Genomic DNA, 16,029 nt, shown 5'->3' on the forward strand with positions numbered 1-16,029 from the left:
GCAAAATCCAATAATACGGTATAATGGACCTGTTCAATATATAACAGCAGAAACATTCCATAGAAATTTATATAAATGCTGCAGCCAATTGTTCTCTAGCTAAGTAAGAAGATGTTATGTAGAATAAGATACAAATACAAGCATAGGGTCACTTGTCTTATTTCATGGTCTTCCTAAGAAGGCTTATGAAGGAAGTTGTGTAGCACTCATGGTTTTGATAGATTATCATTTGTTGCTGAGATGAACATGTATATATAAATATTCTAACCTAAAAAAGGAGCAGTTTCTTCTTTGTATATGCAAACTATAGCTGAACCAATAAATCTAATTTTCAATATTGATTTGCATCAATTTCTTTTGGTCCAACCAGCAATTAAAATCCATCCCCTGCCACTGCAACAATAATACACCATATATCACCTTCCCATTAAAACTGAGAATGAGCTGCAAGTAAACTGTGAGAACGCGGATGCCTCATAAGCATGGAGTTAAGTTTGATCCCTGAGTTTTGCTACAATCCTCAACTGTAGAATACTAAAATTTTTAAGAAGACTCTAGAGATTTCATAAGCAGCTGAGTTGACAACAGAGTTTGTCTGACTCCCAATCATAGAGGTGTCTATGTCAGTTATGGCAATGTCTAAGTAGAGTTGTTGAATACGGAATGTGGGTGTAAGTCCTCATCTCTGTCCAACTTATGTCAAAGCAAGGATGATACATAGGAAGAAAGAATTGGTTAATCGGTTGTGGATGATGGCATTTTTTCTAGAAAATGCAATGCCTCCTTCATTGATGGTCTCTTTTGAGGGGAAGCAGAAGCACAATTCAATGCAATCCCCACAGACACTGAGATTTCTTCCCTTCCTTCAACCTCTGGTTGAAGAGTAGGATCTATGATGTGCAAAAGGCGATGCTTGTCATTAACAAAGTTTTGACCGCATGCTGTAAAATCCTTATCTGAAGGTGGCTTCCTAGTAAGAATGTCCAGAAAAATAACCCCAAAGGAATAATCATCCCACTTTTGGTTGGGTTTGAGATTTTTCAATGCCTCTGGGGCCTGGTAAGGAGATACAAAGTTCTTGGATGTGCTTGGACTGCTCAGCAAATCAGGTGTTGTTTGCAGGCTATGGCAGGAGCCAGTGGAGCGTTTTCTCCCTGAAAATATACCTTCAAGGTTCCTTCGGTGGATAGCAGAGCTACTATACTTGACATTGGCAATGTCCAGTAGCTTTTCTAGCCCAAAATATGCTATGTATGGCTCCATGTCAAAGCCTAGAAGGATGTTGCTTGGATTCATATTTGCATGAACAAAATTCCTTTCATGTAAATAAGACATGCCTCTGGCTACTCCCTTTGAAATTTTAATCCTAGCCAACCATGGCAGGTAAAAGGGAGAGTTTGATGACCTTCCTACAAGATTGGAGAGATATAGTGTTAGTCAAAGGATCTGAAAAGGATAGGCCACTAAGAACCTCCTAGCCAACCATGGCAGATAAAAGGGAGAGTTTGATGACCTTCCTATAAGATTGGAGAGATATAGTGTTAGTCAAAGGATCTGAAAAGGATAGGCCACTAAGAACCTTAGAAGCTGAACGAGATGATCAAGATTAGCATGCAACAAGAGGATAATAACAATTCAAACCCTACATGATAATGGACTCCCTTTTGCAATGATTACAGAGAACTAGATTTGGTTATCCAGAATGTTGAAATTGAAAAGGAATCAATACTCTTTGATAAGAAATACTCTTTGATAAGCAAGGAAAGCAATATACTCGACCTCAGGGAACTCAGTCGGCAAAATTATCAATAAGTAGTTAATATCGATTTGCATCAATTTCTTTTGGTCCAACCAGCAATAAAAATCCATCCCCTGCCATTGCAACAATAATACACCATATATCACCTTCCCAAGTTGCGCCTCAATGTCAGCTAAGAGTTTTTCCTAGCTTCTAAGAAGCTACTCACTTGAAATAGAACTCTGGTATTTCACTTTCTGACTGGAATAGCAGAGCTCCTGAATTGAGGATGCAACTAATAGCAGTTATAATTCTTGAAGATAAACAATCCGTAGAAATTCATCTTCAACAGCCAAGGCAATTTGCAAAGCTCAACATTTTGTCATTTATTGGGATAGTTGATGCAGCAAAAATAGCACATGGAATAACCACACAAACACCTGTCTAACCTTAGTGTCTCACCATTCTCGTGTTCTCTTCTACAACCAATGTTTTCACTAGTTGATGATTGAACATGCACAAGATATTAATCCAACAATATAGATCTTTGTAATTTCTGCATGCACTAGGATGAAAGGACCAACGTTATACAAAGAGCAAAGATAATGGCAGATAAATAACGATAACTGACCAGTTTCCTCACTTCAGGAGCAGGATCCTGAGAAAGAGTAAATAGGCCCTGAAGATATTGATCCATTGATATTAACAAGGCCTGCATGCACAAAAATATAAACCTTAGAAACAATTAACTTTCTTATTGAATCTAATACATTGCATTTGTTTAACAGCATAAAGATATGTAGACAGTTAGACCCTGACTGTTATTTCACATTGCATTGTGGTTACAGAGAAACTTACTGTCGGCATAAACACAATAGATTGATTTATGGAGCTAAGTGCTAGTTTCCTGAGAGAAACATGAGGTGACTGGAAGAACTGCAAAGCAATTAAAAGGTTGTAAATACATTGGAGCTTAGTTGGAAGTTGAAACCAACATAAAGCATTCTCCTTTGATAATGAGTTATGCTAGTTTCCCATCAAATCCTGACAAAACAACTATGTAATGCTACCAACAATCTAGAACAAATTCTCCAATGGTATTTACCTGAAATAATCTGGGCAAGAATATATTGATAGCTCGCTCTGGTAAACTTGGCACATCAGCATCTAGTTCCTCTGGTACATCTTCACATATCTACGTGGGCAGCACATTGTTATGTTCATAAATAGGCTCCCTGTTGTACAAAACCTACTACAAAATTGTAAAAATGAATCAACACTTAGAAAGCTCATCCCCATGCATTGTTGTGGTCAAATGATTTCATATCCAATTCATTCTCTTGAAAGCAGAGATATATTGCAACTGCCATGCACATTATGGATCTCATAAACTCCCGCAAAATATTCCCATTTCAAAACCACATCCCCCCCACCCCGCGATTTCCCCGTCCACCTGCATGCACTAGGATGAAAGGACCAACGTTATACAAAGAGCAAAGATAATGGCAGATAAATAACGATAACTGACCAGTTTCCTCACTTCAGGAGAAGGATCCTGAGAAAGAGTAAATAGGCCCTGAAGATATTGATCCATTGATATTAACAAGGCCTGCATGCACAAAAATATAAACCTTAGAAACAATTAACTTTCTTATTGAATCTAATACATTGCATTTGTTTAACAGCATAAAAATATGTAGACAGTTAGACCCTGACTGTTATTTCACATTGCATTGTGGTTACAGAGAAACTTACTGTCGGCATAAACACAATAAATTGATTTACGGAGCTAAGTGCTAGTTTCCTGAGAGAAACATGAGGTGACTGGAAGAACTGCAAAGCAATTAAAAGGTTGTAAATACATTGGAGCTTAGTTGGAAGTTGAAACCAACATAAAGCATTCTCCTTTGATAATGAGTTATGCTAGTTTCCCATCAAATCCTGACAAAACAACTATGTAATGCTACCAACAATCTAGAACAAATTCTCCAATGGTATTTACCTGAAATAATCTGGGCAAGAATATATTGATAGCTTTCTCTGGTAAACCTGGCACATCAACATCTAGTTCCTCTGGTATATCTTCACATATCTACGTGGGCAGCACATTGTTATGTTCATAAATAGGCTCCCTGTTGTACAAAACCTACTACAAAGTTGTAAAAATGAATCAACACTTAGAAAGCTCATCCCCATGCATTGTTGTGGTCAAATGATTTCATATCCAATTCATTCTCTTGAAAGCAGAGATATATTGCAGCTGCCATGCACATTATGGATCTCATAAACTCCCGCAAAATATTCCCATTTCAAAACCACATCCCCCCACCCCGCGATTTCCCCGTCCACCTCAAGCACAATCCCAATGCATTCACTATTCCTGCTGGGATAATTTCTTTCTACCCTCGCTATACATTCCCCGACCCATATTGCAAGATTGCCCTTAATTAAAGAACACCTTTTGAAAGATCACTTGGATATGCCAAGTGTGCTTGATAAAAACCTTAGAGAGAATGTATTAAAGTACATGTATCGAGACTGTTTTTGACCCACATGCTCCCCTTCAAACAAGAGGAACTTTCAAATCCATGAATATTAAATCCTTAAAGGAACGAATTATATTGCATGCAAAACATCTACTTATGAATTACATATCCCTTGCATGAGCAGAACCATTCATACAACTTTAAAAATCATTTACCAAAAATAGAGAAATCTTTGGCAGACAATAAAACCATTTGCCTTGTTCAAAAGTTTTTAAAATCAACAGCGAAAAACATTAAAACAAGGTTTAAATTCCATAGCATCTCTTATATATTGTTTGCTGCGTCTCTTATATATTGTTTGCTGCAACCTTTTCTACTTCTGTATTGCAAATGATAGACAAATGCCCATTACTTCCACAAGAAACTTACTTTATATGACTTTTAAAACAAGGCAATCTGAGAGAAAGGTAGACAAGTCTTAATATGTTTAAAATGGCAACCTTGAAAAAAGACAGCCCAGGATCTACTTTAAAAAAAACCTAAAATCAATTCAAATGCTTACATAACAATGTACTCTGCTTTAAAATTTGCATATTCATGATCTGTTTTTGTATGAGAAATTGTGCAACCACAAACAAAACAACTAGATCATTCTTGTCACCACCTGCACATGGCAATGATCCAAATCTCACAACCTTCATGCAACTTAAACAGTTACATCTTCCATGTTAACAGGATAAAAATGTCACGACCATTCATAAATTTCCCTCACTTCTGAAGGGTGCTATAAATGACATGATATACATGAAAGATTTTATATTATTGCTACAACATCATTAATAAAATAAAATTTCATATTCTCTCCATTATCAACTGTTCATTTCTAAGTGTGCACTCCAAAATCTAACAAACATTGGAATTGGAATTGGTTACAGTAGAAGCTGTGACCAAAAGGTTGAATATAGGTTAATGAGTTTTTTCTTTTATTTTTGGAGGGGGTAAGGGGGTGTTTCCTAAATCCTTTGGGATTCTCAGAAATGCAAGTGTCAGCAAACGAAATCTGGGACATTATTACTCATCAAACAAGAAAATTCCATAACTACTCCACTCTCATGGCTTGATTAGAATTTAGATCTATTATTAAAAATGATAATTTCCAAAAAAGATCCAAAAGAATAAATCCAGTTTTAAATGCAGCTCTCTGAAACATAGGCAAAAGAATTTTAAACATACAACTTTGAATTCTTATGAAATACATAAAATCTGTTGAGATAAACAAAAAAATATACTCTGGGAATATATTACAACAGACGGAGAGCCAAAAGTGAGACCTTGAGTTACCTTTGATAGTGCATCAAGAGCACCTTCCATATGATTAAAGTCATTGCTGTCAAAGCATTGAACCAGTGCCTACTCTAGGAATATATTACAACAGATGGAGAGCCAAAAGTGAGACCTTGAGTTACCTTTGATAGTGCATCAAGAGCACCTTCCATATGATTAAAGTCATTGCTGTCAAAGCATTGAACCAGTGCCTGCATTAATTCTGGCCAACCCCGCACCTGTACTTGCTGAACAATAACACTGACAACAGTTCCTACCGTTGAACGGAGGTGTCTATCTGGTGCCCCCAGACAAGGTAGCAACTCTGATTTGATATATTGTTGATAAGAAGCAATCATCAGATGAAAACTTGTCCTCACATTATTTTTCAAAAGTAGTCCTGCTGCCTATCGTACTTCAACAGATTTTCCCTGTCCATGTGACATATCACACATGTCAAGCTATTAGTAGATGCATCTAAAATAAGGCCAAGTAAAATCAGGCAATCAAGTTCTAATTAAAATCCCATAGATGCCTCACATCTCACCAAACAAAATGCAGATCAATTATTATTGATAATTATAAAACAAGGGAAGGCACCATATAATCAAAAAGCAGCAGTGACATCGCAGATATGAAAAAGAATTCTAATCCAAATCTATAAATCCCTTGCAACTTGCAATACAGCTTTTTGCTACAATATCTTGAAATAGAATAACCCAAACCATGTCCTCATTTTATAAAGGGATTTGAAAGACAGTTTTCTGCTACAAATTCTTACCCAATAATAAAAAGAACTATATGCTGCTTGATCAGATGGCATGTGTGAAAAAGTATTGTAATACTCTTTTTTCACATTTTATAAAGGAGACACAACAAGGCAAACCAGAATGTATGGATTCATTCAACCTGTTTCTAGAAACATTCGCGATTTATTTCTTGAGAATCCATAATGAAAAGTTAAATGCCACCCTCTGAGAAAATTTAAAGAAAATGAAAAGTTAAATGCCGCCCTCTGAGAAAATTTAAAGAAATGAAAAGTTAAATGCCACCCTCTGAGAAAATGTAAAGAAACGTGTCAGGATTTAGCATCTGTGGGAAATCACGATGGATGTGCGCTGAAAAATGCAAGCGCGCCAACGAGAGGAGCGTTGATGTACATCTTGGGCTCCGATTGCCAAAATTTTGTTCGATCGTCTGGAAACTGGTCATGTTCATCTGGTCCTCCAATAACTGCTCCCATCAGAAGATTAGGATTGGAACCATTTCTATGGACGTAACGAAACCCACTTTTTCATGCAATGAATTCCGGGTGATCGACAATAGAAGGCAGAGATGAGGCTCTATGATGAATCCGTCGGGGGAAGCGGGAGCCATATCCCACCATGTATGATAAATTCAGAGGATTATCCCCTAATATATAATCAATCTGCAACTCCATAATGGCGATACACCAATGTCAAATGCATTCTTTACTTCTACCAAGAACCAGTTATAGTGAAGTAGGTGGTGCACCTACCTGTCGTTTTGCAAAGACGCGAATCCTTGCCGGAGTTGCCTCCACGCCCCCACACCACAACACTCGAGACGCGTCGCTCAGGTACTTGGCATACGTTAATGCCAAAAACGATACTGACGTCGCAATCTTCATATTGCTTGCATTACTTTTGTATATGAGCCCACCTGTAACACAACATCTCTCCAATTAGCTTATTCATCTTCCCGCAGCAGCACGATGTACACAACAAACATACAAAATCCCGGGAAAAAAAGAAAGAGAGTCTATTAGGGGAACCTGGTGTGTATTGAACATGTGGCCAATAAGGTGTTTGAGGAAAGAGGGCACAAATGAATTTGTCAGCGTATCCCTTGTATGGTTTTAAGAACCATCCATTCCCGGACAAATACTCCTGCATATAAAAAGATACACGAGTATAGATGGCTTTGAAATTCAATACAGTTGATATGAGCACTGTGAAGCTGCATGGAGTGATTACCTTGGTGAGCAGTACATGAATGCCAGCATGCTTATTGTTCCATCCAAATTCATGTAACTCCTCATTGTCTCCCAGTGTTTTGCCATTGCTATCAATGTACTGCAGATACGAATCGTTGGTCGATGCTTTGTACAACCATGAAGCAGCCCACAGCAATTCATCCTGAAATCCCCATTAGTATTAACTGGAAGTTAGGTTGGGTATTTTGACGGGACTTTTCCGGGTGAGAATAAATGAAACAGAAAACTTACTTGGTATCCATCAAAGCCGCAGTTAAATGAGCAAACTCCAGACTTAAGGCTATCACAATAAGATCCCCTGTATCTGTCTGCAAAGTCGAAGAGCTATGGAGGACAAATACGCGTACGAATGGAATGAATAAGTAGCGGTCTACTTAAATTCAATATTAATGGCATTACCAATCTCACCGCCCATTAAATGACCGAACTCCAGCACGCTCCAGGCTAACAGCGTAGTACTAAAAGCCATTGGAAACGTAAATTTTACGTTGTCGCCTGCATTGTAATATCCTCCAACCAAATCAACCTGTATTCAGTTCAGTGATTAGGTCATTGAAATCATATGAAAAGCTGAACCGTGCAACCAGTTATCTGATCCGCGGGTTTAAAGCAGGAATATTATGAGCAAAAATTGCATACATTCTGATCAGATCCATCTTTAAGGGCATTCAACGATCGAAAGCATCTTACATGGAGTGCCGATGATCGCTTGGCCTCTCTTCGCTGAACAGAGAATGAATGCCTTCCTTCTAGTGAAGGAGATGAAGGTGGGCATTGAAGCGTAGAAGGGCGCAGATGCATTGGTGAAGAGAGAGGAAGTAGAAAGAGCGGCGAGGGAATTAATGGAAGGAGAGGGGGAATGGAAATGAAAAAGGGGATGGCAAAATTGAGGGGAACTCCCATCATTGAGTGACAACTGTCTTAAGGATGGAAAACATTCCAATAATCTGAACCGCCTACAACATCTAATGGTTGGAGTTTATTCCATCATCTAAAAATCGATCTAAGGGTCCATAATGAGACACCGCGGCATGGAGGGGAGTTCCTTCCAGAGGGAACGCCTTACGGCGTAAATATATACAATGCAATTCTAGTTAACCTTAAACCCCCACCTGATTTAGCATTAACAAAGTTTCCTGATGGTTTTGAAACATACATGGCATAGCAACTCAGGGAATGAAACCCCCCAACCTTAGAGGAAATGCAAAGTGTAGCAGTTAGTGTAGAAGCTAATTTGTTAGCTAAAAGAGCCAGAGTTAGGAATGAAAGGAGAGGAACTTCAAAAGATGAATCTTCACCATTTGACCTCAAAATATATGTTTTAACCAAAATTATGGAGAAACTAATGGATAGAATAGACAATATTGAGAGGAAACCTCAATGGGATAACCAACAAGCACCTCCAGTTAGAAACCCAAATTTTAGGAAGAACCAAAACCAAAACACTAGAAAAAATGGACCTGATCAGAATATTAGGCCCCCTTTTCAAGAAAATTATGCAGAAACATCCCAGCCAGATGATCCAGAACAAGATGCACAAATGAACCTGATGGGCTTAGATGATGAAGATATTGTTTTTATAACCCAAGATGAGTAGGAACTACATATGTTGCAGTAATTGAAAATCTAGTCTGGAGAGTCATTTGATTATAAACAAGGATATGATTCTGCCATCTTTGAAGTGCATAAAAAGTATAACCTAAGGAGTAAAAAGAACACTGATGTCCCTGACCAAACCGAGAAAAAAGTACAAAATCAACCTAAGAAAATCAAAGAAGCCTCGGTTTATAAAATCCTCCAGATTCTCCCCAGACAAAACTAGAATCCTTCTGGCACCACAATTGTAGATATAACCCCTAATCAACCTTCTGATGATCAGCCATCCACTTCAATTCCCCCTAAAAACCCAAAACACCAGACTTGAAAACCAAGAAAAAGAGGTCCCCAATAAAGGAAAAGAAGATCATCCCACTCAAATCCCTACTGTGAAAATTCAAAACCCTCAAACAGAGAAAGCCTCTTTGCCATTTAATTTGGGAGCAGAGGTAACTAAGCTAAATATTTCAGTCCCATTGACAGAACTAAACAAGAATGAAACCTACAAGACACAAATAAACCAGACATTAAACATTGTTGAAAACGAGGATTCAGTCAACCTATTTGATGACCAACCAGAAATTATATTTGGTCTAGATGTTAATGGCAAACCACTAGAAGGAGGAATACCACCTTTCTACATTATCCTTAGCATACATGACAAGATTCTACACAATGAAATGTTGGATTCTGGGGCCTCCCACAACTTAATGCCCAAATCATTAATGGAGAAATTAAACCTAGACATTACAAGACCTCACAAGGACTTATTCTCGTTTAACTCAAGTCAAGTAAAGTGTCTAGGATTGGTTAAAGACTTGTGTGTTACCTTAGTTCAATATCCTACCAAAAGCATCCTTATGAATATTGTGATTGCTGACATCCCACCAAAGCATGGCATGCTGTTATCCAGATCATGGGGAGCCAAACTTCAAGGATCTTTACAACTTGATATTTCATATGCAACAATCTTTGTTTTTGGCCAAACTAAGAAGCTGTACCGAGAAAATTTAATGAAATACATGGTAAGTAGCCAGGATCGGCCTCAAAACTGTCCTATCTACTTCGTACATTCAGACATTAATTCCTTTATCCTGTATAATGATGATCAAACACAAGAAACTCTTTTATACAGTATTGATACAGAACCAAAAGAAATTGCAGTTTCCATTCAAAGTGAAACTAACCAAACTTTAGAACATTCTAGTAAATAAGGTAGCCAAATTGCTATAAATGAGGAAACGTTTGTTGCACTAGATGATGAAAATTATGTGCATGAGATATTATGGCATCTTGAGTTTGATGGGTCAGTCAATAAGTTTGGAGCAGGAGCAGGAGTATGGATATATAATCTGGAGAACAATCACTCAGAAGGCTATGCATACAGACTGAATTTTAAATGTACTAACAATATGGCCGAGTATGAAGCATTAATTTTAGGTCTTAAATTAGTTAAAAATCTAGGATCTAAAAGATTCTCTGTCATGGCAGACTCTTAACTAGTTATAAAACAGATTGATGATGTATATATGACAATGGACCCTAAATTAAGTTGTTATAGAGGAACCATAGTAGAAATACTTAACACTTTCTTAGAAACCAAGCTTGCAGTAATTCCTAGAAAACACAATATGCAGGCTCATAGTTTAGCAATGTTTGCGAGCACCTGAAAATTACCCTTCCAACCTAACCATCAGTAGACTACTAAAGTTAGGCACAAACCTGCAATTCCAGACAATTTGAAGAACTGGCAAATATTTTTTGATGACAAGTAGATGAACAAATTTTTAATCTTGGAAGAAGAATTTGTAAATAGCAATATAGATATTGACACCTCAATAGATCCTAACATTAAAAAAGAGATAGAACTAAATCAGAAAGAAGGTGAAGAAGTAGATAGATTTCATCCTACTAAATTTACCAAGTCAGATGTAGAAAACCTAGAGCAAGTTGAGATTGATGAAATAATTAATGAAGACACTGAAGTAATTAATCTCAAAGATAATTTCTTACCTAAGGGATTAACCCCTTTGGAATATTTGTTTGATTCAAATGGTGTTCCTAGGAAGCCCAAAATGGAACATCTGAAATCTGATATAGAGGAGTGGAATATAGGCACTGATGAAAATCCAAAATTGATCAAAATTTCGAAATCATTACCTCCAATTGAAAAAGTGAAATACATTGAATTATTAAAAGAATTTCAAGATGTCTCCACTTGGAGTTATGAGGACCTCAAATCATATGACACCAATATCATACAACACACTATTCCTATAAAAGAAAATCAAAAGCCTTTCAAACAAAAAATGAGAAGGATTAATCCTGTCTTATTACCTGCAATTGAAGAGGAAATTCAGAGGATGTATGATGCTAAAATAATTGCACCAATTATATTTTTTTATTAGGTCTCAAACTTGGTGCCAACTAGGAAGAAAACAGGTGAGATCAGACTCTGTGTGGATCTCAAAAACCTCAACAAGGTGTCACTAAAAGACAATTACCCTCTCCCCAAAATGGACAAAATTTTACAGAGAGTAGTTGGATCATCCAGAATCTCATTATTGGATGGGTTTTCTAGTTACAATCAGATCTTAGTTCATCCTGATGACCAAGTTTACTACTCCTTAGGGCACATTCATCGATGTGAAAATGCCTTTTGGACTAATGAATGCAGGAGCCACTTTCCAGAGGAATATGGAAATAGCCTTTGCCAAAGAAATTCATGATTTCCTCGTGATATATCTAGATGACATTACTGTATTTTCAAAATTTGACAACGAGCATTTGGATCATCTAAGGCAGGTTCTTATTAAATGTAGGAAATATGGAATTTCTTTGAACCCCAAGAAGTCTTTGTTTAGGTTAGAAGAAGGAAAGTTATTAGGTCATATAATTTAAAAATATGGTATCCAGATAGACCCTACAAGAATAGAAGCCATCTTACAGATACAACATCCCAGAAACATTAGAGAATTGAAAGCTTTCTTAGGGAAAATTAACTTAGAAGATTTATTTCTAATTTAGCAGAATATATTAGATCACTAAATAATATGCTGAAAAAATATTCAACCATAAAATGGACTGTTGAGGATAAGAAATCCTTTGAAGACATTAAACTGGCCTTAACTAAAACCCCAATGTTAAGCAGTCCAAAATTTGACAGAGATTTCATTTTATTTTCCTTTTCTTCTAAGCACACAATTGTTGCAGTCCTACTGCAGAAAAATGACCAGGGCTATGAACAACTTATCGCTTTCTTTAGCAAAGCACCGAGAGATGCCCCCTTGAAATATAACATAACAGAAAAACAAGCCTTTTCTTTGGTCAAAGCCATCAAGGATTTTAGCGTATACATTTAATATTCTCATATAGTGGCCTATGTTACTAATTCAGTAGTCAAAGATATCCTAACTCAGGAAGGTCCAAATGGAAAGAGAGGAAAGTGGATTGCTACTATTTTAGAATATGACATAGAAATCAAACCAACCAAGTTAATCAAGGGCTAAGGTTTAGCCAAGCTCATGGCTGAATCAAACTGTCAGGCCCTAGATATAAACTTCATTGCAGCAATAGGTGATGAGCAGGAGATGGCGACTCCACCAATTAGCCAGGCCTTTATTTAATAACCATGGTATGTTGATGTTATATATGTTTTACTGAATTTACAAGCTCCTCCTGAATTATCTAGGACTAAAAGCAGGTTTTTAAAGATGAAATCCTTAAAATTTTGTATATTTGACAATGCTTTGATTTGGAGAGATCATGAAGGCATTCTTCTCGATTTCCTATTAAAAGATGAAGCTGACAAGGTGTAGAGTTTCATGCAGGTGACTGTGGAGGACACCTTTACTGGAAAACCACTGGAGATAAAATTCTTAAAGCTGGTTTCTACTGGCCTACTTTTTTTTCTAATGTCAAGAAATATGTGACCTCTTGTCACAAATGTTTGAGGGGAATAAAAAGCTTTTACCTTTACCCCTAAAGCCAATCTCTGCTAAAATACCTTTTCAACAATGGGGTTCAAACTTCATTGGAGAAATTCACCCAACCTCCTCTTCCCAACAAAAATCGATCCTTACTGCCACAGACTACTTAAAAAAATGGATAGAGGCCATACCTCCAAGGCAAGCCACTGACATTGTTATCGTAACCTTCCTTGAAACCAATATTCTATCAAGATTTGGATGTCCAACTAAGCTCATTACTGATAATGAAATAGCCTTTAAATCCAAAAGAATGATATATTTCTGCAAAAAGTATCATATAACCCTGGGTCATTCCACAACCTATTATCCTCAAGGAAATGGACTGACAGAATCCTCAAACAAAAGCTTGGTAAACATCATCAAAAAGTTGTTAGAGGACAATAAGAAAACATGGAATAAATAGCTAGTCAATGCCTTATGGGCAAACAGACTAACCATTAAGAAATCAATTGGTACTTTCCCTATCAGTTAGTTTATGGGATGGAAGTTGTTTTTCCATCTTCCTTGGGAACACCAGTGATGAAGTTGCTTCAAAAAATGTAGGTTGAACCGAATAGTATCCAAAGAAGAATCAACCAAACAATTCATCTTCAACAAACCAGGGAGGAAGTATATATTAGATCTCAAGTTGTGTAGGAAAGGATTAACAAGATTTTTGATAAAAGAACCAAGGCTGAAGATTTTTACCTTGGGGACAAAGTACTCAAGTGGGATTCAAGGAGGGAAGACAGAGGTAAACATGGGAAATTTGATTTCCTATGGAAAGGCCCATATGTCATTTATGCTTTTAGAGGTAATAATGTTTTCTTCCTAAGAGAAATAGATGGTACATAAGAAGAAGGTCGGCCAGTGAATGGTGGAATGCACAAACACTATTTTGAACCTGGTTACTAATTTTCACTTTGCATTAGAGCATATTTTATTTTCAAAAATCTAGATTGGATTGGATGGTGGTTTTTTGAAGTTGAAGCCCGAAGAGAAGGCCTTAAGCTTTGAAAGATTCACTGTCATAAGTATTAATAATGCAGAAGCACAAAGGAACATTTGGTAAGGTAACATCAACATCAATTCAAAGGCTACTAATCTACAAAGTTCTTGACATTTCACTAGAAAATTCCATCCCCAAGTGGAGCCACTGTTAGGTTCCTATACCAATAGGAGTCATAATTTTGAATGACTAAGATTAAGCCTTGTAATATTGTACATACCTTTTCTTTCTGCAAATGTTTTCGATATTAAAAAAATTAAAAAATATAAAGAGGTTATGTCCTAAAAGAATAAGCAAAGGACAAAAAGAATAAGAATAAGGTCCAAAAAAATGAAAAATATATGAACCCCAAAAGACAAAAAGAGACCATGAAAGTGAGCAAGTCAAAATGCCACTACTATTTACTTTTATGTATAATAATGATTGTGTGTAGCTTGTAATTCATGCCACAATCCATGATGGTCAAATTGTTTAATCTTGGCCAGTCATTCTTTCAATTTTATGTTTATAGTTAGATAATAAAATCTGACCAAACAGTGTAATCTCTGCAGATCATTAGATAGGTAGAGTGAATAAAAGGTGCACATCAGTTTAATCTGAGCCCTTGGATGATATAAGGTTAGAATTAGATAGATTATTTTGTAAAGAAAATAAAAAGTTGATAAGGGTTTGCTAGCCTAAATGCACCCAAATAAAGGAAGAAAAAATGGTAGGGTAGGTGAATGGGTAAGTAGTAGAAAGGTTGCAGAAATATCATGTGATTATGCAAAAGCACTTATGTCATTATCTTAAATGCAATTTTCAAAAATGCATAAGTAGTGGACAAAGCAAAAGTAATGGTTCACCAGTTCGAAATGATTAATTACCCACCATTCATTTTAACCCCTATAACACTTACTAATTTCCCTTTCATAATAAAAATACTAATACCTATAAGTTCTTTTAAGTCAAAGAGGCTCAGAGCATTTCTCTGACTTCTGGTGGGATCAGACCCTTGGCTTGATGACTTAAGAAGGAAAGGTGTTAAATTCCCTTGCAATTCATTCATTCCCCTCACAAAACCCCTTTTTGTAAGGTTAAATTCTTTTTTCCTAGGAAAACCCCATGATAAACATATTTTATGCAAAAACCCACCAAATACATTTATCCTAAGTACTAAGTGTATGGAAAGTGTATAACATTTTGTATACCTAAGTACAATACCCCTTCCACTCATTCCACTTCATATTAACTTTTTAATTAAATATATAAAATTCCCGAAAAACCCATCGGCCCGTATATGTTTAACTCCTTTATATAAAGTAATCCCACCCGTTAGTTTATTTATAAACTATATGACTACCCCATATCCCACAAAAATATTAAAGCCCCACCCTTAGTTCTTAATGCTAAAACGACCCAATAAGATTAAGTTTTAATTTGATCCTTTACCGCCGGTGATTAGACCCATGCGCCCCCCCCCCGAAAAATTGTTGTGTAAATCGACATGCAACTCCATCACCCGACTCTCGTTGATCATCCCTTCCCCTCATCCTACAGCTCGCATTTATATCAATCTGGCCCGATGTCCGTCAGTTACCCCCCCCCCCCCCCGATAACGCGGTTTTCCCTGACCCCTAGAATGCTACGTGTCACACGCTCAACTTGATCGGGTGAGCCCCCCTCAAAACCACTTCCCTCTCAAAAGCGGTGCGATGACCCCATTAAATCACCTTCCTGTATAACTGAAAAAACTGCCCACTATTCATCAATTAATGAACCCGCCAAAATTAACATTTTTTCTATATAAGCCCAATTACCCCTTTTCACTATTTTCGCACATTTGCTATTGGGAACTCAGAAAGTCATTGCAACCCCTACAAACAGCGAATTTGTTCACATACCTCCACCAT

General features: G+C 36.9%; 1 protein-coding gene and 1 pseudogene across 1 annotated transcript; both read right to left on the minus strand.

Annotated features, from left to right (window-relative positions):
• Positions 1 to 3,200: 3,200 nt before the first annotated feature.
• LOC149262969 (transportin-1-like) lies at positions 3,201 to 5,914 on the minus strand. The gene is made up of 4 exons (XM_089384470.1): positions 5,691 to 5,914; positions 3,741 to 3,830; positions 3,494 to 3,571; positions 3,201 to 3,347 (listed from the first exon to the last, which is right to left on the minus strand). Exons 1-4 carry the CDS (start codon positions 5,904 to 5,906, stop codon positions 3,201 to 3,203), a joined length of 531 nt encoding a protein of 176 aa, XP_089240596.1. The 5' UTR covers positions 5,907 to 5,914.
• Positions 5,915 to 6,649: 735 nt separating this feature from the next.
• Positions 6,650 to 8,467, minus strand: LOC149262970 (endoglucanase 17-like; annotated as a pseudogene).
• Between the last annotated feature and the right edge of the window lie 7,562 nt (positions 8,468 to 16,029).

The sequence above is a fragment of the Pinus tabuliformis genome, chromosome 6 (genome assembly GCF_031772625.1).
Source record: "Pinus tabuliformis cultivar Carrire ecotype Pingquan chromosome 6, CPIR1, whole genome shotgun sequence".
Classification (NCBI taxonomy): Eukaryota; Viridiplantae; Streptophyta; class Pinopsida; order Pinales; family Pinaceae; genus Pinus; species Pinus tabuliformis.